This window comes from Dermacentor silvarum, chromosome 2 (assembly GCF_013339745.2).
Source record: "Dermacentor silvarum isolate Dsil-2018 chromosome 2, BIME_Dsil_1.4, whole genome shotgun sequence".
Lineage (NCBI taxonomy): Eukaryota > Metazoa > Arthropoda > Arachnida > Ixodida > Ixodidae > Dermacentor > Dermacentor silvarum.
This window is the reverse complement of record NC_051155.1, coordinates 6361490-6383920: the sequence shown is the minus strand read 5'-3', so window position 1 is coordinate 6383920 and position 22431 is coordinate 6361490. Positions and strand designations below refer to the sequence as shown.

The following is a 22431-nucleotide window of genomic DNA, read 5'->3' as shown; positions in this document are numbered from 1 at the left end:
CCATATGATTGCGTTGTACCAACGATTGTAACAAAACTTGCTATGGGCGAGAGAAAGAAACAAATGAGAGAGAAAGAGAAAGAGACATTTAAAGAAAGATGGAGAGAAAGAAAGAGAAACACAGAGAAAAAGAGAGAGACAGAAAGAAATGAAACGCTGCCAATGAAAAAATCAACGCGTTAGAAATGGTGTCGAAGAGACGCTACACGTTCAAAACAAGCCGATTGAAGCCGCGGCTCTGTAGCCTGCTTTAAGCCAACAGTAATAAAAGGTTCCAACAGATGCTGCGAGAACAGGGCGAACGCGGGAAATTTGAATTGAATTCAGCAAAACCTCCATTGCATCCATCATGGGAGGAATGAGAGGGGAAGGGAAGAGCGTGAGGGGTGGGAGGCGAGAGAAGAGAGGGTGTTACATATCAGGGGTGGCAGAAGACTATCGTCTTTCCACGTCATTTGCAGCGAAGCAAGCAGATATGCAGCCAATCTTTTTTAAATGGAAATCTTGGCGAACATTTGCTGCTTTGAAAGTATCTATCTATCTATCTATCTATCTATCTATCTATCTATCTATCTATCTATCTATCTATCTATCTATCTATCTATCTATCTATCTATCTATCTATCTATCTATCTATCTATCTATCTATCTATCTATCTATCTATCTATCTATCTACCTATCTAGCCGCCGATGTCTTGGTGCTCTCATGGTCGTTTTGTTAAACGCCCACTGCTTCGCATAACATCGATTCCCACAGGGCGTGGGATCTGCCGGCTTTTTCTTACTTAGAAGCCATGTTAGCTATGTTATTGAGAAGCCATTTTAGAACCACGGCGCTCGCTGCTTTTTACAGCCAGCTGTTTATGTCTAGGGTTCCGTGAATTTTTGTTCTGTCTGTGAAATAATGCGGGCCGATGCTGGTGATAGTGCAGATAGGGTCCAAGCCCGATGTCACAGAATAATAATAATAATAATAATAATAATAATAATAATAATAATAATAATAATAATAATAATAATAATAATAATAATAATAATACCTTTATTTAGATCAACATAAAAGACTGGTATCCGCTAGCGTCTGCATCCTTAGTCACAGGCTTGTTATGGATTCATGCAGTTATATAAAGAAAAATAAAGGATTCAGACACGGGAACAATAACTTTTTGTTTTGAATTAGATGTCACGAATCTGTGAAAAATATAGAAAAAGAAAACAAAGAAATGCAACCAAAAAAAAAACAATGGTGCAGACCATCGCAGGAGTGAAAAGGCCACGGCCCCTCTCGGCTCTGGCGCGTGCCAGCCCCCGTATGCCAACGACACAGCTATGAGCACCGAAAAGCAGAAAGGCCGTCCAAACTGCTAAGTGTGGCCCACGACGGGAGCCCGCCAACGCCAGTGAGCCAGCGCGCATCCGAGACAAGACCCACGGCCTCCCTCCCACGGCAGCCCGCACACATGCATTCCGGCAATACATCAAACTGTTACAGATGACTTCATTGAACACATATGCTACGCTTCAAGAAATGGTTAAGCATTACACCGCTTTAGCTGTCTGCAGAAAGACTAACACATAAATATTATTCAATCAGCGTAGCAAGAATTTACACTGATTTGCTATACATACATTTGATGCACAGTATGTCGAGTAAGAGCATGGATACATACGAATTTCCACTCGCATTACTATACACCCATATACACATACATATATAGAAGCAACAAGAAAATATAACAGTAAAGCTGTATGAAGTTGCTGACATCGCTGTAATTTTTGTTAAGGCCTAGTCAGTTTAGATCAGAAAGAAAGAATTATTCTACCATGGTGTTAAAATTAACTGACTGCTTAATGTTTGCCCAAAATGTTCTGTTAGCCCAAAAGGGCGACGCGCGTTGGCCATGTCTACGTACGCATCGCCCTCTCTTTGTCGGCGTTCCAAGCGCTTCCGTGTCTATGGTCGGGTACAACTTTAGAAGGCAGCGGCATTTGCCCCCCAAAGGCGGATGCACACGAGTTTCCACCAATGGGGGCGCACTCTAGACTGACGTCATGAGCCGGACCGCCGGCGACCCTACCGACGGAGAACATGGCAGCCCGCGCTTCGAACTGGGCCGAGTCGCGTCAGCTGGACTATAGTCGCGGAGGCGATCGGCTGCCACGCTTCGGTCATATGGGCGGGGCCGGTCCTGCCTTTGTTGTACTCGACTATAGCTTCCTTTCCTTCCACTCTCCCGTGCTGACGGTGCCATCGAAACAACACGTGTGCCTAGTTTCTTCCCGCTAATCGGGGCGGTGGTCCACGCGAATGTACACGAAAAACCAGAAAGACAAGTTGCCGCTCTCCATTTTTAATGTCACTTCTCGTCTGTCGTCGTAATAGGGAGGCCGTGTATAATCCGGACTCCCGAGGAGCAATATGCGCCTACGACGTCGCGCATGCGCTTGCCGTTTTGTGCACGATCTTCATCGGTGGCCGCCCGCGGCGACGATTGCATTCTCTGTTCCTGCCGTCGCTCTTCTCCTCGTTGCTCCGGACTATACGCGAATATAATTGAATCAATTTAACAGAGGTGATACGAGAATGTGTGTGCGTACGTGTCGTTACGGCGACAACTGGTCAAGACAATAAATGTGTTCGTATCTTTGTTCAAAACTCCGTGTCACCTCTGTGTCGTGTGCTAAACGGCGTCGCTGATCATCCACACTCGCAGAGTGGAATGGCTGATGATTTTTTTTATAAACTTGTAGTGTCACATGCCTGGTCGATCAAAGAATCGACTTACACTCTAAAAAGGCTTCAATTCTGCTCGACTGATCTGTCAAAAAAGCCAGACATATAATTATCGATAAACTGTTCAAGTTCCTTATTTACTGATGCATAGCCACCTTTTTTGTAGCTTCTTATTCTCTTTGTAACAGTATTTCGGGGTTAAATGCCCACGTTTGCAGTAAATTCAGGGCAGCAGTGGTCGCTAACACTAGGAAAATAAATCAGTGTTAGCAGTAAGTTGTGCGTTAGACGAAATTATAAGCCTGTAATTTAAGATGAGCACTGTAATCCGAATCTTACTGATTATTTAAAGTCATGCATAGCGTCTATCTTTCGAAGGGGCAAAAGTTCAGGAATGTAAGGCGAGATAGTCTGCTGAAAACACGGTGACCGCCGAGCAGAATAGGTCATGTTGTGTTGCCTTCTTCAAATGTTCGCCTCTTCCATCTTGTGTGTATATATATGTTCGGTCGTTCCGCATCTGCTGCTACTGATGGTGCGCTCCAGGAGACGGGATATCTGCACGGGAAACACCGATGCTTTCTGTCTACATGATATAGGGGAGCAGGCGCATCATACGAGATTGGACATTCTGGCTTACAGGAAGTAACGCAGTTACAAGCTTAACCTCTGTCGGCTTCAAACCACAGCAAATGACCCAAATTATAGGTTTCTCTTACACAACGCTTCACGCCAATAGTGCTGGCTGCTTGGATAATGCATGCACCAGGCGTATAGTGCGAATGGATTGCGCACACAAAACAATTCTCCGCGCTCGCCGTTGGCGCCGTAGAGAGGAATGGGCAAAAGAATGGCAGCGTCCCTTTCAAATGGCGGCACCACGCTTAGCGGGAGCGCGCGCATCGAGGCACCCTGTACCTGCGAGAACGGTGGGCCGATGGGCGTCGGGGACCAGCGCTAAAACCACAAACAAGGCAGTGCAAGGTGGCATGGGTTGGGCCTCCTTGGAAGTCAGATAAGCGCAGATAAAAATTATTTTCAAGTGCACATATATTTGTACGTCAAAAGCGTTGAAACGGAATGGAGGAAGAGGTGAACAAAGTTATCAACCAAGTACAGGGTAACTGAAAGTAAACAGAGAACCAAAAATCACCAAAAAGAAAATGAAAGAAACAGAGACGGTAAATTGAATACAAAGGATGGAAACAAAAAGGACGATGGGGTTTGCAAAAACTGCAAGAAACAAATCAGGTGGGGAGTTCTGTACGATAACACAACGGGCAGTGCCTTGGTAGCAGAGGCCCTTGGTGGCTTATGAGGACAAAAATAAATAACCGACCAAATATGAGGCTACGGCAAAGTCGGGAAATGACTCCGCACATGGTAATGTTACGCCAATGCATTCACCAGTACGACCCGTATGAAATGCCCACCTTCCAGAAGCGCTGATATTTAAAAAGAATGGAAGCTATAACTGGTCATCAGTCGAGATAAGCAAGGTAGAGCACTGCACGGGCTCGGGCTTACCCGAAAGCTCGGGCCCGGCCCGGCCCGTGGGCCGGGTCGGGCCGGGTAGGGCAGTTTTTTCACGGTCTCGGGCCGGGCTCGGGCACGGCATGGGCTTTTTGAACCGGAACCGGGCAGGACTCGGGTATATCGACGCGAGCCGGTGCCGTGCTCGGACTTTCTGGTGGTGTGCATGTAACGTGCAGCGAGTTATCCTCACGCGTCTCGACTCTGAAAAACCTCTTGCCCCGGCGCAGCTGCAGCTAGCAGTGCTACTCCTGTGTACTTCCCTTTTCTTCTTCCGACGTATTCTGTGCTGTTTCAACAGAATGTAAAAGTCCAGAAAGACCGAAGTCCCCTCAAACCAAAGAATGCCATTGTATTCCTTCCCTAAATTTATGTAATTAATGCTTTCAGCGCGGTGCAAGCGCGTTCGCGACTTGCTGATTCGTCAAAGGCGAATTGGTAAAACGATGATTGGTAAGATAAGAGAATTCGTCACGCGGCTGAAATATGGCACTGCGACCATGCATGATTGCACGCATGTTCTCAACCGGTCGCCTAGCAGCAGCGCATTACGCTGCACCATGGAGGAGCTGTCTGTCTCCATTTACTCCATCCATGCGCTGCGCTCACGACCGGTCGTGGCGTCGCTTCGGCTATAGTGGTTGAGTGGGGCAAGCGGCTGGGGCGGCGCATGCTTTGCAGTGAGGCGTCCGACGTGATAAAATACTGTGGCGGCGTGGCGATAGAAGTCATCTTCATCTTTCACATGCCAAAACGAGTTCTGATTATGAGGCACGCCGTAGTGGAGGGCTACGGAGTAATTTGGCCACCTGGCGTTCTTTAACGTGCACTCCAATGCAAGCACGCGGGCGTTTGTGCATTTCGCCTCCGTTGAAATGCGGCCGCCGCGGCCGGGATCCCGCGATCTCGTGTTCAACAGCGCAACGCCTAAGCTGACTGAGCCACCGCGGCGGGTGGCGATGGGAGTCGATTGGGCCGCATCAAAGTCGCGCCGTTGGAAACTGCTGGTGATACTGCCCGGCAGGGTCATTCGTACTACTTTGCGCGCTGGTATTTGCGTTCAGACCGCTAAAGTGGTGTTCATAATTGCATATGACATGTATTTACGCCTTAAGAATAAATTCCTTTCATTATCTTCTTTATTTTGTTCTCTTTGATGCCACTTGGGGGTCTTTCTCGGTCTCGGGTCGGGTTCGGGCCGGTTTCGAGTCGGGCTCGGGCCGGGCTCGGGCCTAAGGTACGTTTATAGAATTGGTAGAAAAAAAGTAGCGAAGAGATCGATATAACCGTAGTTTTTACATACACAGGTACGATATAGAGCTAGAGATTTCAATGAAGAAAGAAAAGATCAAGGAGAGAGGTAAAATGCTAGACTGCGATAAATGTAGCGTCACCTGATTAAATAATCATTATTACAAAAGCTGTATACGGGCATAGCAGCATTTTTTATACGCTTTATAGTCTCCAAATCTATGTAACACATCCGAGTTATTTATTTCTGATTGCCTGGGCTGCCATGCCGAAATTAAATTACAGATATGCATGGAGGCCCGTGCCATGGCGGCCAAAGCGGTGGCCTGTGCAATGCGTTGCTCGTGAGCCACTTCCCTGCTTCACACCACTAAGTAGACTTTCGCGGACTGTTTTTGTACACGGCCACGTCTAAAGTAGAGGGCGGGCATCCGATGTAAACCGAGATGGGAAGCGCTTCAGATTATCTTCACATTCTTGACTGGAAATTGTTGAGAAGTTCATTGCCGCTATGAGAACAGCTTCGATAACACCGACGCTTACCTTCGCGGTCACATTTATGTCAGCCCGGAGGTCACTGAGCAAACTCGCTGCTACTTGAGTAGCGAGGAGGCGGATAGCAACACAGGCTGCAGTAAATTGATATTGCGGAATTTCGCGCTATGTGCTGTTGAGAGGGTCAACGCTGGCACATGCGTGAGACCAAGTCCCATTTATTTTGAATTCACCATTATTGGAAGAGCTTTCCAGTATCAAGCGGCACCAAAGTCCTGTTACAATACTGAAAGAAAAAACACTTTATCAGTGCTTTTCTGGCGCTTCGTCATGAACGTGTTTAAGAAAGCGGCGAGCAGGTTTAATTCCTCTGACTATTCTAGGTCAATGAAGTGAAAAATGGACATGCGGGACGGATTGTTTTGAGGGAGTCATTTTCGTTCTATAGTTTCATCTCTGCCCTCCTCCTCCTCGCAGGAATGCTTCAAGAATGTGATGCAACCAGTGATGCTGGGATGGGTGGTGCGCTACTTCGCCGCCCCAGAGTCAATCAGCAAGACCGAGTTCTACTTATCAGCGGCTGGGGTCTCCATCCTGGGAGGAATGCACATCTTCACGCACCACCCGTACTTCTTCAACATGCAGCGAATGGGCATGCGTATTCGCATCGCTTGCTGCAGCCTCGTTTACAGAAAGGTCTGTCCAAGCTTCTATCTCGCATGTTTGTGCGTGCTCTCGTCCGGACCTGTAGTGCTTTCAGAGCGCAGCTCTTAGGCGCCCGTTCCTGTGGCGATCGTCGGCGGCGTAACCGAGCGAACGAGCACAGCGATAGATGAGAGCGAATGCCAAGCGCAGCGGAGGATGAAAGAAGCGAAGAGAGCGCGAGGGGGAGGAACCATGAGAGGGTATGGCGAAAGCGTGAGAAGAAAAGCGCATGAGGCGCCTTGCGGGGACGATGGCTACAAGATGGCGCCAGAGTAGCGCGCGTCGTCTGTATGGGAACAAAGCGCTGCATGAGCGGATGTCTGTCTGCGGCGGCTGCTGTGAATCGCGCCCACGCGTCACCGACACGCTTCTTCTCGCGATCTCCCGATTAGCGAGGCATTCGTGCCACACTTGGCTCCGTCTGCAACGTGCCGCACGAGAGAGATTGTCCGCGCCAGCCAGTATATCGTGAAATGAAAATATGCATAGAGCTGAGCTCAAATTTCGCATTAGGGAGTATCGTAATCGTTGGTGAATGTTTTGTGTTCCTTGTGGTTTCTGGTTTTTAAAGTAAATCATCATCATCATCATCATCATCATCATCATCAGCCTATATTTATGTCCACTGCAGGACGAAGGCCTCTCCCTGCGATCTTCAATTACCCCTGTCTTGCGCTAGCGTATTCCAACTTGCGCCTGCGAATTTCCTAACCTCATCATCCCACCTGACTTTCTGCCGTCCTCGACTGCGCTTCCCTTCTCTTGGTATCCATTCTGTAACCCTAATGGTCCACCGGTTATCCATCCTACGCATTACATGGCCTGCCCAGCTCCATTTCTTCCGCTTAATGTCAACTAGAATATCGTCTACCCCCGTTTGTTCTCTGATCCACACCGCTCTCTTCCTGTCTCTTAACGTTACTCCTAAGATTTTTCGTTCCATTGCTCTTTGTGCGGTCCTTAACTTGTTCTCGAGCTTCTTTGTTAACCTCCAAGTTTCTGCCCCGTATGTTAACACCGGTAGAATGCAATGATTGTACACTTTTCTTTTCAACGACAGCGGTAAGCTCCCAGTCAGGATTTGGCAATGCCTGCCGTATGCACTCCAACCCAATTTTATTCTTCTGTAAATTTCTTTCTCATGATCAGGGTCCCCTGTGAGTAATTGACCTAGATAAACATATTCCTTTACAGACTCTAGAGGCTGACTGGCGATCCTGAATTCTTGTATCCCTTGCCAGGCTATTGAACATTATCTTGGTCTTCTGCATATTCATCTTCAACCCAATTCTTGCACTTTCTCGATGAAGGTCCTCAATCATTTGTTGTAATTCCTCTCCATTGTTGCTCAATAGGACAATGTCATCTGCAAACCGAAGGTTGCTGAGATATTCGCCATCGATCCTCACTCCTAATCCTTCCCAGTCTAAGAGCTTGAATACTTCTAGGCATGCAGCGAATAGCATTGGAGAGATTGTGTCTCCTTGCCTGACCCCTTTCTTGATAGGTATCTTTCTACTTTTCTTGTGGAGAACCAAGGTAGCTGTGGAATCCTTGTAGATATTTGCCAAGATATTCACGTATGCCTCCTCCACTCCTTGATTACGCAATGCCTCTATGACTGCTGATATCTGTACTGAATCGAATGCCTTTTCATAATCTATGAAAGCCATATAGAGAGGTTGATTGTACTCCGCAGATTTCTCGATTACCTGATTGATGGCATGGATATGGTCCATCGTAGAATATCCCTTCCTGAAGCCAGCCTGTTCTCTTGGTTGACTGAAGTCAAGTGTTGTCCTGATTCTATTGGAAATTATCTTGGTGAATATTTCATACAATACTGAAAGCAAGCTAATGGGTCTGTAATTCTTCAATTCTTTAACGTCTCCCTTCTTATGGATAAGTATAATGTTGGCGTTCTTCCAGCTCTCTGGTACACTTGAAGTTGTGAGGCATTGCGTATAAAGGGCCGCAAGCTTTTCAAGCATGATATCTCCTCCATCTTTGATTAAATCTACTGTTATTCCATCTTCTCCAGGCGCTTTTCTCTTGGTCATGTCTTTCAAGGCCCTTCTAACTTCATCGCTAGTTATAGAAGGAGCTTCTGTATCCGGTTCATCACTATTTCGAATGGAAGTAGCTTGGCTGCTTTGGCTACTGTACAGATCAGTATAGAATTCTTCTGCTGCTTTTACTATGTCATCGAAATTGCTGATGATATTACCATGCTTATCTTTCAGTGCATACATCTTGCCTTGTCCTATGCCTAGTTTTCTTCTTACTGATTTCATGCTGCGTCCATATTTTACGGCTTCCTCAATTTTTCCCATGTTATAATTTCGAATATCCCTTACTTTCTTCTTGTTGATCAGTTTTGACAGTTCAGCGAATTCTATCTGGTCTCTTGAGTTGGACACTTTCATGTTTTGTCGTTTCTTTATTAGGTCCTTTGTTTCTTGGGAGAGCTTCCCTACAGGTTGCTTTGGTGCCTTACCTCCCACTTCAATTGCTGCTTCTGAGATCAGCCTAGTTACGGTTTCATTCATTAGCTCTATGTTATCTTCATCTTCCTGTTCTAAAGCTGCATATTTGTTTGCGAGCACCAGCCTGAATTGGTCTGCTTTTACCCTTACTGCCTCTAGGTTGGCCTGTTTCCTCTTGACTAATTTCACTCTGTCTCTCTTCAAATTGATGGAAATCCTAGACCTCACTAACCTATGGTCACTGCACTTAACCTTACCTAACACTTCTACATCCTGCACTATGCTTGGATCGGCAGAGAGTATGAAATCTATTTCATTCCTTGTTTCTCCATTAGGGCTTTTCCAGGTCCACTTCCTGTTGCTGCGCTTCCTGAAGAAGGTATTCATTATTCGGAGCCTATTCCTTTCCGCGAATTCTACTAACATCTCTCCTCTTGCATTCCTAGAATCGATGCCGTAGTTGCCAATGGCTTGCTCACCAACCTGCTTTTTCCCCACTTTTGCATTGAAGTCGCCCATTACTAAAGTATACTGAGTTTGCACCTTTCTCATTGCTAGTTCAACATCTTCATAAAACTGTTCTATTTCTTCATCATCGTGACTAGAGGTTGGGGCATAGGCTTGTACTACCTTCATTTTGTACCTCCTATTCAGCTTTATTACGACGACTGCTACCCTTTCATTAATGCTGTAGAATTCATCAATGTTGCCCGCTACGTTGTTATGCACTAGAAATCCTACCCCGCATTCTTTCTTATCTGGAAGACCTCTGTAGCAGAGGACGTGGCCGTTAGTCAGTACTGTGTAAGCCTCACCAGTTCTTCTAACCTCACTAAGGCCAATAATATCCCAGGAAATGCCTGATAATTCTTCAAATAGTCCTGCTAAGCTAGCCTCACTCGAGAGGGTGCGCGTGTTGAACGTTGCCAGGTTCAGTTTCCATTGGCGGCCTGCCTTGAACCAGAGATTCTTAGCACCCTCTGCCGCGTAGCAGGTCTGACCGCCGCCTTGGTCAGGTGCTCCGCAGCCACTGGGAACTGAGGGCCATGGGTTAATTGTCGGAGTCATGAGGGAGGTAGTGGCCGAATACTGCACCAGGGAGGCCAATTCCTGTTCTATTGAGGGAATGACTTTGATGAAGCTTAGTGGGCCTGCCTAGTTTGGTTGCACCTGAACTAGTATAGCTCCACTAGCTCTCGGCAATATGTATTTTTTTCTTTGCCGGTGTCAGGCAACACTCCATGCCTGAAAATGTAGTGATAAGTAAATAACCATAATTTATTCCCATCTTGCAGTGTGGTCTGTCACGGGATCTGTCATACGGGGTCTGTCAAAACCAACAAAGACGCTTGTTGCGGTGACTTGGCCGGGAAACATCGGCGAGCGAGAATAATCGTTCTGTTTAATGCGCCGTACTTCTCACACAACGGACAATGTAAATGAAATGGACAAATAAGTGCACAATGACCGTTTTATTTACATTGTCCTATGTGTCAAAAGTATGGCGAAGTAAACAGAACGATGTCACACCAACAAGCTTTAGCTGAAGCCATATAGAGCGAAAGGAAACTGGTAACCGAAATCACTGGATATTTTTATCCATTGCATAATACCAACACAGTATAAGAAATGACAGGAATCCAACTGACAATACCATCATCATAATCATCAGCCTGTATTTATGTCCACTGCAGGACGAAGGCCTCTCCCTGTGGTCTCCAATTACCCTGTCTTGCGCAAGCTGATACCAGCTTGCATGTGCCAATAACATATTACATTTTATTACGGGGTCTTACGTGTCAAATGCGTCAAGTGGTCATCCGCGACAGCGAGGCTAGCTCTCGAGCAGAAATGATGTTTGGCAAGCTTACCGGAAGTCACTGTTAAATTAAATTTGACTTCACCAAAGAGTATTGGAATGTTTACATGGGTGGCCGAGACTGAGGAAATCGCCGCGTTTTCATGCCACTCTGCCACCGTCGAAACATGGGAAGAACATCTAGAGGCCCTTAATTGTGTGTCCCAAGGAAGTGGCCAAACTAACAGCGAAGCCAAGGAAATGGGGGATAGGCTCTCCGGCGACATCCTCCCGAGGCATATTGGACAGGGCATCATGCGACCCGTGAACCACGCAGGCAAGAAAGCCCAGATTGCTAAATTTCCCGAACGAAAATAGAGGTCAGGGGCTCACTGTGCCTATAATCGTCGTCTGTTTCTCATAATTCATAATAATTTCAATTCCCCAATACCCTGTTGAATTGCGTTAAGGATTGAAGCCACGTCGTTCTTTCTGAGGCTAGTGGTACTGAAAGAAGGCCACAGGAAAGCATAAGAGAGAGAGAGTGATGAACTTATATAACGTATAAAAATTCCCTGAATATCTTCACAGCTACATGCAGGATGTCTTATTTTGTCGTTAAAATAATATTAAAAAAACAATCACCTGTTACATATAGCACAATTCTACTTCTTGACATAAGTTACTCGCTGCGGCATACATTATTTACACAGAAATGGAAGTGAATATTTAACGAATTATTAGTTTTTTCCCTAATTGCCTTTTAAACTAATTACTGTACGCAATATATTTGAATGAATACGTTGTAGCCGGTGGCGTTTAAACGCATCTATTTGGAACAAATTCGGAGGATGACACCAGTTTCGAGAAATGCGTTCAGAATAAGTTTGCGAAAAAATGCATTGGTGTTCCAGTAACTTTTGAGCTTTAATGTATAAAAAGGCGTTTTGTTAGAAACGTAAGTGGAACAACTGTGCATTTTTACATCAAGTTTGACTGCGCTTATCTCAACACTGGTGCCAGTTTCGAGACTCGTTCCAAGTGGATGTTTCTTGAGAAATCACTGGCTTCAATTCGTGTGTTATATGTGCGCCAAAGTTGAATAGTTGATTGCTAACCAGTGGCGTAGTAACAGGGGGTCGTGGGCACTGGGTGCCAGGTTCTAGATGGAGGGGGGGGGGTAGTCATATATGTCTGAAGACGCCCCTGTTTCCGCCGGCTTGACTGGGCGTAAATGGTAATGATTGCTCCGGTAACCAGCAGCCCGAGCTCATGTACACGATGTAGCAGGTGTGTAGTACCGTAGAATTGTCGGCTGCAGCTTTATCGATATCCTACGTAATAAGTGCACGAATATGCGGGCTAAAAATTTTTATTCGCTAAGTGGTCGCTAAACTACTTGCCTTAGCGGAACGTTTCGTATGCGCTGCGCTCTTGCTCGGAGCGGGCGTCGCTAAACATACAGTCTGGCGATGTGGCTCTTGGGTCCCTCTTCTGCTGCGAAGACGAACAAACACAGCAGCAAAAGAAGATCCCCCTGTGGGCGCTGAGCGAGCGCGCCCGGCGCTCGCGTTTACGGCGGAGGGTGCCGCGAGCGCGACGGTGCGAAGTTCACAGGTGCGGCCGCGTCGTCAGACGCGAACGGGATTCTCGGGATCGTCCTCAGACTCGGTGTGGCGGCGTATAACGACATGCGCGGCATCCAAGGCGGCTGTGCTGGTGCTAAAACATCACCCCCCCCCCTCCACAGAAATTTCCGATACCCTCGCCTTCCTGAATACACCCGGGAAGAGGGGTGACAGAATATCTATGGACCCCGGGTGCCAGACGATCTAGTTACGCCACTGTTACTCACTGTTGTTAACTAGTCAATTATGCATTGTGATTTGTAGTGTAAGTAATGTATAATTCTTCGAGTATTCCTGCTCAATAACATTTTTGCTAAATGCCACACGCAATCTTTAAAACTCTGTTAGCATTAAAGTAAAACACCCTCTATATTGAAAGTACCATGCTGCGTCTGGGAAGCAATAGTCATTCCACTGAGGTGTTGATAAAAGAATTGTGTAGCCTAATTTGTTTACCCTGCTCATCATGTGGAACCCGGAATCGTCAACGCACCTTAATTGTTAATATTAGAAAGTTTACCTTTCAGCACAAGAGAGCTATAGAATACAGCTTTTATGCAGATACTTCTTCTTTCTGGGGTTTTACGTGTCAAAACCAGTTCTGATTATGAGGCACGCCGTAGTGGAGGGCTCCGAAATAATTTTGACCACCTGGGGTTCTTTAACGAGCGTTTTTTTTTTCTTTGCATTTCGCCTCCATCGAAATGCGGCCGGCGCGGCCGGGATTCGATCCCGCGATCTCGTGCTCAGCAGCGCAACGCCTTAACTGACTGAGCCACCCCGGCGGGTTTTATGCAGATACAGGGGGTTTTAGCTAACCTGTAGCCAGAATTCTGTATTCAGTATTCTGCAGCCAAAATACAGAACGCGGGTTACCCGGATAGGGAAATCTTGAGGGCCTGTCAAAAACTGATGAAGTAGGTAAAGAGGGCTGATAAGGCAAAAAAAAATCTAAAGATCCCGCGCGTTATGAAAAAGGACCGGTGGTGGTGTCATATTTGCACAAGTTTCCGCATTGCTCGAAGAACGTGGCTAGTAGGTATGGCGAGCGTGTGGTCCGCCCCCAACAAACTGGTCACCATGAGTTCCCGCTTGCATAACAAATTGTCGGGCCATGGTAGGGACTGCAGTTTTTGTTCCGAGAACTTAATAGATACGTTCGATGCAGATCTGCTGTTGTGTACAGGTTACCACTGTTATGCGGAAAGGTATATGTAGGGCAGACCGGCCAATGTGTGAACATCAGAATAAAGGAGCACTTGTCATCATTAAAAAGTACGGGAGGTTTGCACTTGCAGGTTCATTGTAGAGAGTGTGGGTGCCGACCGATAGAAAAAAATACTGATTGTTTGTTCTGGCATAAATATCAAACTACTAGGGAACTTATGGAAGCCTTTCATATCGATAGAGAAGGGGAAGATGTGTTAGTAAGCCGTCTGTCGCTCTTAGTAATAAAGAGTTAAGATTTTTGCAAGTAAGTGTATCACGGTAGCTTGAGTTTGACAGTCATAGTCTTCTATTTGTTCTTATTTGTTTTGATGACGCTATGGTTTATGCCTTGTGTGCTTCGACACGTCACCCGAACGGCTACTGCCGCGCATGTGCAATCGCTTTTTAGTTGCCCTGTCGGCCAGGGTTTTTAAATGGGAATTTTCCTTGAAATTAATATAGTTGTGAGTCAGCGCCATTGTCGTACGTGTTCTTCTTTGCCTGTGTCCTTGCCTATCCCGCGCTGTTATTTTCCCAAACATGAATTCCCACCAACTCGCCCAAGTTTCTCTTCTAGTAGTGTAGCCAGAGCTTCGAAAATCCACGTGTGCGCTACAAAAATGCCACCAAATTAGTACAGTTTACTCTCCTTTGAACAAAGTAAAGTACTTTTACTGTGTCTTTAGATCTTCAAATGGAGAAGTTGGATTGTTTTTTTGTGGAATATTAAAATTATATTTTTTCTGTGGTTGGTGTGGTTCCCCTTTTTTGGGCTGGAAGGTTAGCGCGCGAGATTTAAAAAACATTAGCGCATGAGTGGGTTCTAGCGCGTAGCTACAATAGTGTCCCCATACATGCTACCAACGAACGGTTGATTCAGCTGGCAGACCGAATGCATAGATAGGCCTTAATCAGCGGAGATGGATCAAAGACAATAGTCTTCGACTGGACCTTTGCCGAAATATATTGTGTGCTGAAGCAATGAAGGAAGTCAAGTCAATAAACATCCGATAAATCATCATCATCATCAGCCTATATTTATGTCCACTGCAGGACGAAGGCCTCTCCCTGCGGTCTCTAATCACCCCTGTCTCGCGCTAGCTGATTCCAACTTGCGCCTGCAAATTTCGTAACTTCGTCAAGATAAATAGCGCATGGCAAATGTTGAAGCTGTTTCTGCTGTTGACAGACAGAGTAAATGGTGAGGAGGTCTTGGCAGCGAATGGTAATGCATTTCAGACGACTGTTATGACAACAGCCTATAACCTTTGCTGGCGCCCTCTTCAGTCTACCTGCCCATGTAGAGGTACTGACGCGTTTACGAGTACTGTCCGCGAAAATGCTACAATATACGTATTTAGTAGACCCGAGAGAGTAGCTGGGCGAGAGGGATGTATATGGTAAAAGCACATTTTTATTGCAGGCGCTACGCTTGAGCCAGGCAGCACTGTCAAAGACAGCCGTCGGACAAATGGTCAACCTGCTTTCTAACGACGTGAACAGGTTTGATCAGGTAAGGAGTAATATTTTTTCTGTAAATGAATGCGGTATTTTAATTTTCTGTCAAGGCAGAAGCAACCTTAAATACGTAACTCTCAGGAGTGCTAGCAGTCTGCAGCACGTAGTAAGCAAAATTCACGTGAGAACGACGAGGGGTTATATATCTCGGCACGAACCACCGAAGGAAAGAGCTCACGGGGGAACAATGATACAAAACGCCCCGCTAGTATTTTTTCGAACGAAATTCAAAAGAAATAAATATTCCAGGCTAAAGTCTGACCACATGTAGAGCGAACAGGCAGAAGAAACGAAAAGCAAATGGTGAATGGCAAATGTGAATGATGACACACGTCCTCCATGCGTCCTGTGTCGTCGATCGTGCCCGGCTAGATGTTTCTACGGATAACAATTCCAAGTGTTGTATTTACACTACGTACACGGAGGGCAACAACAACAAAGATGGCGCACCACTATTTTCTCCCCGGATACCCTACAGTAGCTTTTTCTGCAGGGTGAGTACTCCGCCAGGCTCATATTTCTTTTCGGTGGCGGAAGCACCAAGTCGGTGCCGCCGAGCGAAAGCTGCATGTGAGAAGGACAGCACACAGTGTCAGCGTGTTAAAAGGTGTCTGGAACACCGTAGAGGTTTAGGTGGACAACGTGCTGGATGCCTGCGAGGGGTTGAGCAGATGGGAACGAGGCATCAAAGGAGCACTTTCATGCGCGGCGCCAATCACTTCTCGGCACACATAAAATGGGGGAGTGCACTGGGATAGAAGCTTTCCGGAAAGACCGACATAGCTGCTGGAGACACAGGAGGACCATCCATCTATGGACAGAGTAGGTGGCCGGTCCTGTGGTGTCTATCTTGGGGAAACTGCTGGTGGAGCTGCGACTCGGAGAATGGTGAGCAGGTTACTAACAGCAGAACTGTTTAGGCCAAGCGTCAGTCCGTAACATGCGAACAGAAATTGTTGGCCGATCCTGGCGGCCAACCGTGCAGAAATGGTCGTGCAGAAAGGGTCCAAGCGCAATGGCACATACCCTTGTCAACTAGGGAAGCTGAGCCTGGCTAAGTCTAGCCAGGCTCAGCATGCTGAGCGTATTCAGGCCGACAGGGGCGGCTCGCGGAAGTCGCCACCGTGCAGTGAAGGGTTCCGACAGAAAAGAAGGCCGAGAGTCGGCGATCTAATGCATGTAAATTGAATTGAATTGAAACTTGAATTGAAACTTGCATTATACTTGAAAAGGCAATACAGCGTCGCAATCCTGTTGCTTGGCGCAACAATTCACTGCCTGTATGGTTGGGACTACTTAAGCTTAGTTAGTCATCGATAGCCAATCGATGGCCAATCAATAGCTAATCGATAATCGATCAATAGTTAATAAATTCCGAAAAATGCTGGGGATGACTTTGTAGTGCTTAGCCTAGCCCAATTACGTGGAGAATACCTTGCGATAGCCAACAGATAGCCAATTAATAGCTAATCGATAATCGTTCAATAATCAATAAATTCCGGAAAATGCTGGAGATGACTTGGTCGTGCTTAGCCTAGCCCAAAAGCCAGGACTAGCTAGGTACCCATCAGCTCCGCTGTCTCTTTAGCATTGCGCCTCCAGTGCAAGCTACACTAATTTTTTTGACCTGCATGGTCGTGGCGGGCGGGATAGCATGTTGAGCGTATTCAGGCCGACAGGGGCGGCTCGCGGAAGACGCCACCGTGCAGTGAAGGGTTTCGACAGAAAAGAAGGCCGAGAGTCGGCGATCTAATGCATGTAAATTGAATTGAATTGAAACTTGAATTGAAACTTGAATTATACTTGAAAAGGCAATACAGCGTCGCAATCCTGTTGCTTGACGCAACAATTCACTGCCAGTATGTCGGTAGCCTTTCGTTTCAGGTGTTCCGCCAAGTCACTTTTGTGTTGATGGCACGTCGAAGGCAGAGTCCTACGCTTCGTGCAAGACTTTAGAATATCGACAATCACCTTCAAAAGGAAGAGTCTACCGCTGTCGGTAAGGAGTTGGCGAGCAAGTCTGCGACATCGGTGGCACAGGTGGTGGGAAGCACATGGATTGCAAATCGCGTCACATAGTCGGTCGCGGTGGCAACGCATTTGTTTTTCTGCGAGATAACAAGCCAAACAGGCAAAGTAATGAAGGCCGACGCGATCAAGTGACATTTATATGAGAAGTCGAAAGCATGAAGATGGCGTCCAGGTGGTTGGGTCATTTCTATTTACGGCGGTGATAATAGTCGTGCGAGCCCACGTAACGAATAACTGAGTGGTGCATGCCAAACCAATAGAATCGACCGTGGGATGTGGGTGGGACGGCAAGGTGTCTTGCCATTGCCGCATCCTGAAGCTTGTGCAGGACAACCAGAGGGATGCGTGTAGGGATGACGAGGAGACAATTTTCAGCAACTATAAGTTGTTATCTCGGACTACAAAAAAGCGCCGAGAGGCGTCAGGAGCCTGCGAATATATATGGTCGCTGATTTTGCCTAGAGCCACGTGACGGCGTTGTTCATCACGAATGTCAGAGTTGCGAGATGGCAAGAACTGAATGGCTGGTGCTGCCCTGGACAGATTCGGGGTATCTGCCGGGTAGCAAGGCAGGCAGTCGACATCCAGATAAAAGCGGCCAGAGGTCTAAAACGATAGTGTACGAGTATTCTTCAAGCTAATAGCGACCCGTGGGATCTTTGACGGACAACTAACTTTGACGGACAAAGCAAAAAATGTCACAGTTTCGCCCTAAGGGCGAAGCGATGAATGCGATAGCAACACAGCAATGTCATACGAAGTAAGGTGAGCGGCTTTGGTAGCAATATGAATTGTAGTAAACATGAGCTGATGAAGTAAGCAGGTGTGCTGCGGCGTAAGTAGACCGACATGAAGAGAGACTCGATGACCACGAGAAGGCGTGTGTGAAACGGTGGTGTTGAGAAGCGCTTCCCGTGGGCAGCACGTGCGAAGGGACACACCTGTAGCGCTGCACTGCCGACCCGGGCAGCATTGCATGTGTAGCGTGCGTTGGAAAATGTGGCCCGACTATTACTAACTGATTGAAGAAGCGTGGTGTGAGCGCGCACAAACAAACATGAATAGATCACACTGAATGACTGCAGACAACGACCGTCAAAACGCTGGCAGCGAGCGGATATATACGCCGCAGCAGCGGGCGAAGGTACGTGCGGTCTATCGCTTCAACGGAAACTGAGCGGCGAATAAAGGTCAGAGCCAAGTGGAGATAAGAGACGGTGCGGTCGAACGAACGACGAGCGCGGTTGTTGGCAGCGTAGAAGTGCGCCCCCCCCCCCCCCCCCCGCTCCTTCCGGCGCTGGCTTCCCGCTTCCTTGCTTGCGCGTGGGAGAGATAAGAGACTGTGCGGACGAGCGACGAGCGCGGTTGTTGGCAGAGAAGTGCTCCCCCCCCCACCTCCCCTGCTCCCTCCGGCGCTGGCTTTCCGCTTCCTTGCTTGCGCGTGGGAGATTGAGTGCGTTCGCTCGCCGTGATAGCGCGCGTCCCCGCACGCTCCCTCTGGGGCATACGGCGCGCGGCGAAGATTTTATCTATACGGAACCTCACGGCGACGGCGACGGCGACGGCGACGCCGACGGCAGAAATCCGGTTGAAGTGTCCATATAATTGCTATCGCAATAAAAGTATGACTTTTACAGAAGGCACAGCGTCGTGACGTTGAAGGGTCTGTCGTAGGGACAAGGCGACAAACCCAATGCTAGCGAGACACTCTATTTAAGGTAGAGTCGTTTTTTTTCATTGCAAGAAATGAGCATGCACGATAACGCTGATAACGATGCCGTCCACGCTGACGTTGGGCCAGAACAGCGCCCATGACATGGCCACTGGCGTCGGTATGGACTTCCGCGGTCTAAATTCGTGAAAGTGATCCAGCTGACGATGGGAAGCAAGTAGTCGCAGTCAGTAGATGGCTGCTTATTCAGCGCCCCCCCCCCCCCTCCCCACCTCGCCAAGGAAGTAAAAGAAGAAGGCCTTTCTTAAAATGTAGGCCAGAGACTGTTGTATATCTGCCAAGTGTCACAAAGTGGCGAAATTAAGAACAAAGAACAGCAAACGAGTGGACGTTTTGGGAGCAAAAGGGAGTCAGAAATATTGTCGGAAATACGCCACTTCTCTTCTCCATTCTGCCACTGAACTAAAACTGCGCCATGACCCAGATTGCTTGCATCTGTGTGGACTTCTGTGTCTGCGGTCTCGTCGAAGTGGGCGAGGATTTGCGGGGATTGCAAACGCTTGTTTAATTCATTGAAAGCAGTGTCTTGTTTGGTGTGCCACACGAAGGGTACGTGTTCTTTCGTGAGTCTTGTTCGGAAATTTCCGAGAAAATTTCTACAAATCGCCTTTAGTAAGCGCATAACCCCAAAAATCGACGCACTTCTTATCTCGTGGCTTGGGAAATCCTGCGACGGCTGCAGTCTTCTCGGGGTCCGGCCCAATACCTTGAGCGCTGATGACATGACCCAAGAAACGAAGCTCTTAAAATCTAAACTGGCACTTCCCTGTTTAATTGTCAAGCCGGCCGACCGGATAGCCTGAAGCACTAAGCGTAGCCTCTCCACGTGCTACTCGAACGTTGAAGAGAATACCACAACGTCATCCAAGTAGACTAGGCATGACTGCCATTTGAGAGCCGACAGGACACTGCCATGATGCGCTGGAAGGTCGCTGGCACGCAACAGAGGCCGAATGGGAGTGCTTTAAATTCATAAAGTCCGTCCGGAGTTACGCAAGCTGTTTTTTCACGATCTCTTTCGTCCACTTCAATTTGCCAATATGCGCTTTTTAAATCCAATGAAGAAAAATACTGTGCATGACGCAGCCGGTCCAACGTGTCATCGATACGTGGCAAGGGGTACCATCACGCTCGGTCACGCTGTTCAGTTCCCGGTAATCAACACAGAATCTCATTGTGTTGTCCTTTTTCCTCACAAGAACTACCGGCGACGCCCATGGGCTGTTGGACGGCCAACTGACATCGTCCTAAAGCATCTCTTGCACCTGATCCTTTATGATCTCCCGTTGTTTCAGCGATACTCTGTTTGGTTGTTGGTATACAGGTCTGGTTGCTTCGTCTGTTATTATACGGTGTTAACCATCTGCGTTCGCCGTACTCTTGAGGAAGTAGATAAACACTCTGCAAAAGCACCTATGAGGTCTTTTCGCCTCGGCTGGCGATAGATGTGGGCTGATTGCAACTGCTGCTGCAGTTTGCCTGGTTTTCGCAAGAGGTGGCTCCGACTCCAGGGTACGGAAGCTTGTCACTGCAGTAAAGCTTTGCAGGAAGGGGATGGCAGTGTTCTTCGCGACATGCTGAAGTTCATTTACGAAGTTTGTCTGCAATACATCGGCAAGCCTATCGCGTAAGCAAATAATGCCCCTAGCAATAAAAATACCTTTATTCAGCAATAGCTCGACATTGCCGTCCGCTATACCCTCCAAGTCAGCGAATGCTTCATTTCTTACGCGAACCAGTACACTGCATCGTGGTGGTACAGTTACGTCTGCGTCGAGAACTCGCAAGGCAGTGTAGTCCGGTTCCTCAGGCTCCTCCATGTCAATGGCCAGCTTCGTCGAGAATGAAACGCTAGAATTCTGCAGGTCAATTATAGCGCCGTTTGCGTGCAGCAAATTCCATACCGAGTATAACGTCTCTCGAACAGTCGGAAGTACTATGAATTCCGTAACGCATGTTGCACCTCGAATCAGAACTCTTGCGGTGCATATTCCTAGAAGATTAATGAGGTGACCCCCAGCCGTACATATGTGCGGTCCGTTCCACGGCGTCAAAACTTTCTTCAGCTGATTTGCGAGTGGGTAGCTTAGGACGCGCACCCGTGTCGACTGAAGCATTCGATTCTCGCCCATCCACGGCAACAAGTCTGAAGAAATGTTCTGCGTACTTATCGTAGTCGTCGCTTTCTGCTTGTCGCTACTGTGGCGTGACAACGATGGAGCATCTTCGCTTTGTCGAACGTCAGTGGCCTTGCCTCCCCAGATAGCTGACTTTAGTTTTCTGGGCGCGGGCTTACTGGATGACGGCTTGGTGAACGTGGAAAGGGTCGTGGGCTTGGTGATAGGTAGCGGGCGGGCGCTGGTGACCGTGGCTGGTGTTGGTAACTAGCAGCTGCAAGTTGACTTCTCAACAAGTAATCTTCAATATCTATGGGCCTTTCACCATTGCGGGGGCAAGACGCATTGACAGCAAATCCACGAAGGCCGACTCGCCGATATGGGTACATGTGTCCAGCCTCTCCGCAATGGAAGCAGAGCGGCGTCCTGTCGGATGTGCGCCACAGGTCGCTTTTCCGTGGTCTGTACTCTCCCTGGGAAGGTGCACTGCGCGGAGCCGGTGGGCGGGAACTGAGGGCTGCGAATGATGCAGTCTGCACGGCAGGCTGACGCATAGCGTCAGCGTATGTAAGTACCTGGTGTTCCTGCAGTGGTTGCCCGAGTGAAACAGGCTGCACCTCCGGTTGCGGTTCTAACATGGCGTGCCTAACTTCATCCCTTCATCCCGAATGGTTTTAGTGGCGGGCGGGCTGCTGCAGGGCCTTCTTTATCGTTATCGCCTCGGTGCGAAACTCCGCAACAGTATCTGGCAGGTTGCGAACCAACCCTGCAAATAGCTCCTTGCACCCGCCGCGGGGGCTCAGTCAGCTAAGGCGTTGCGCTGCTGAGCACGAGATCGCGGGATCGAATCCCGGCCGCGGCGGCCGCATTTCGATGGAGGCGAAATGCAAAAACGCTCGTGTGCTTGCGTTGTAGTGCACGTTAAAGAACCCCAGGTGGTCAAAATTAATCCGGAGCCCTCCACTACGGCGTGCCTCATAATCAGAACTGGTTTTGGCACGTTAAACCCCACAAAGAAGAAGAAGAAGAAGAAGAAGAAGAAATAGCTCCTCCTTCACGCCACGCACAGGATGGCGCACTTTCTTCTCCTCGGACATGTTTGCATGGGCACGTTTGAACAGACGGGACCTGCCCTCGATGTACATGCCGACACTCTCGTTGGTGCGTTGGTTCCTAGCTTGTAGAGCATTCTC

The 22431-nt window shown here is 47.9% G+C and overlaps 1 protein-coding gene across 2 annotated transcripts in view; it reads left to right on the top strand.

The window, feature by feature from the left end:
- The window catches only part of LOC119441294 (ATP-binding cassette sub-family C member 4-like), a 450511-nt gene that overhangs the window by 114545 nt on the left and 313535 nt on the right, over positions 1-22431 (top strand). For both annotated transcript variants that reach the window (XM_037705919.2, XM_049661127.1), the window contains 2 exons: positions 6492-6710; positions 15264-15353. In XM_037705919.2, coding sequence (XP_037561847.1) covers positions 6492-6710; positions 15264-15353 — 309 coding nt within the window. The remainder of the gene's footprint in view (positions 1-6491; positions 6711-15263; positions 15354-22431) is intronic.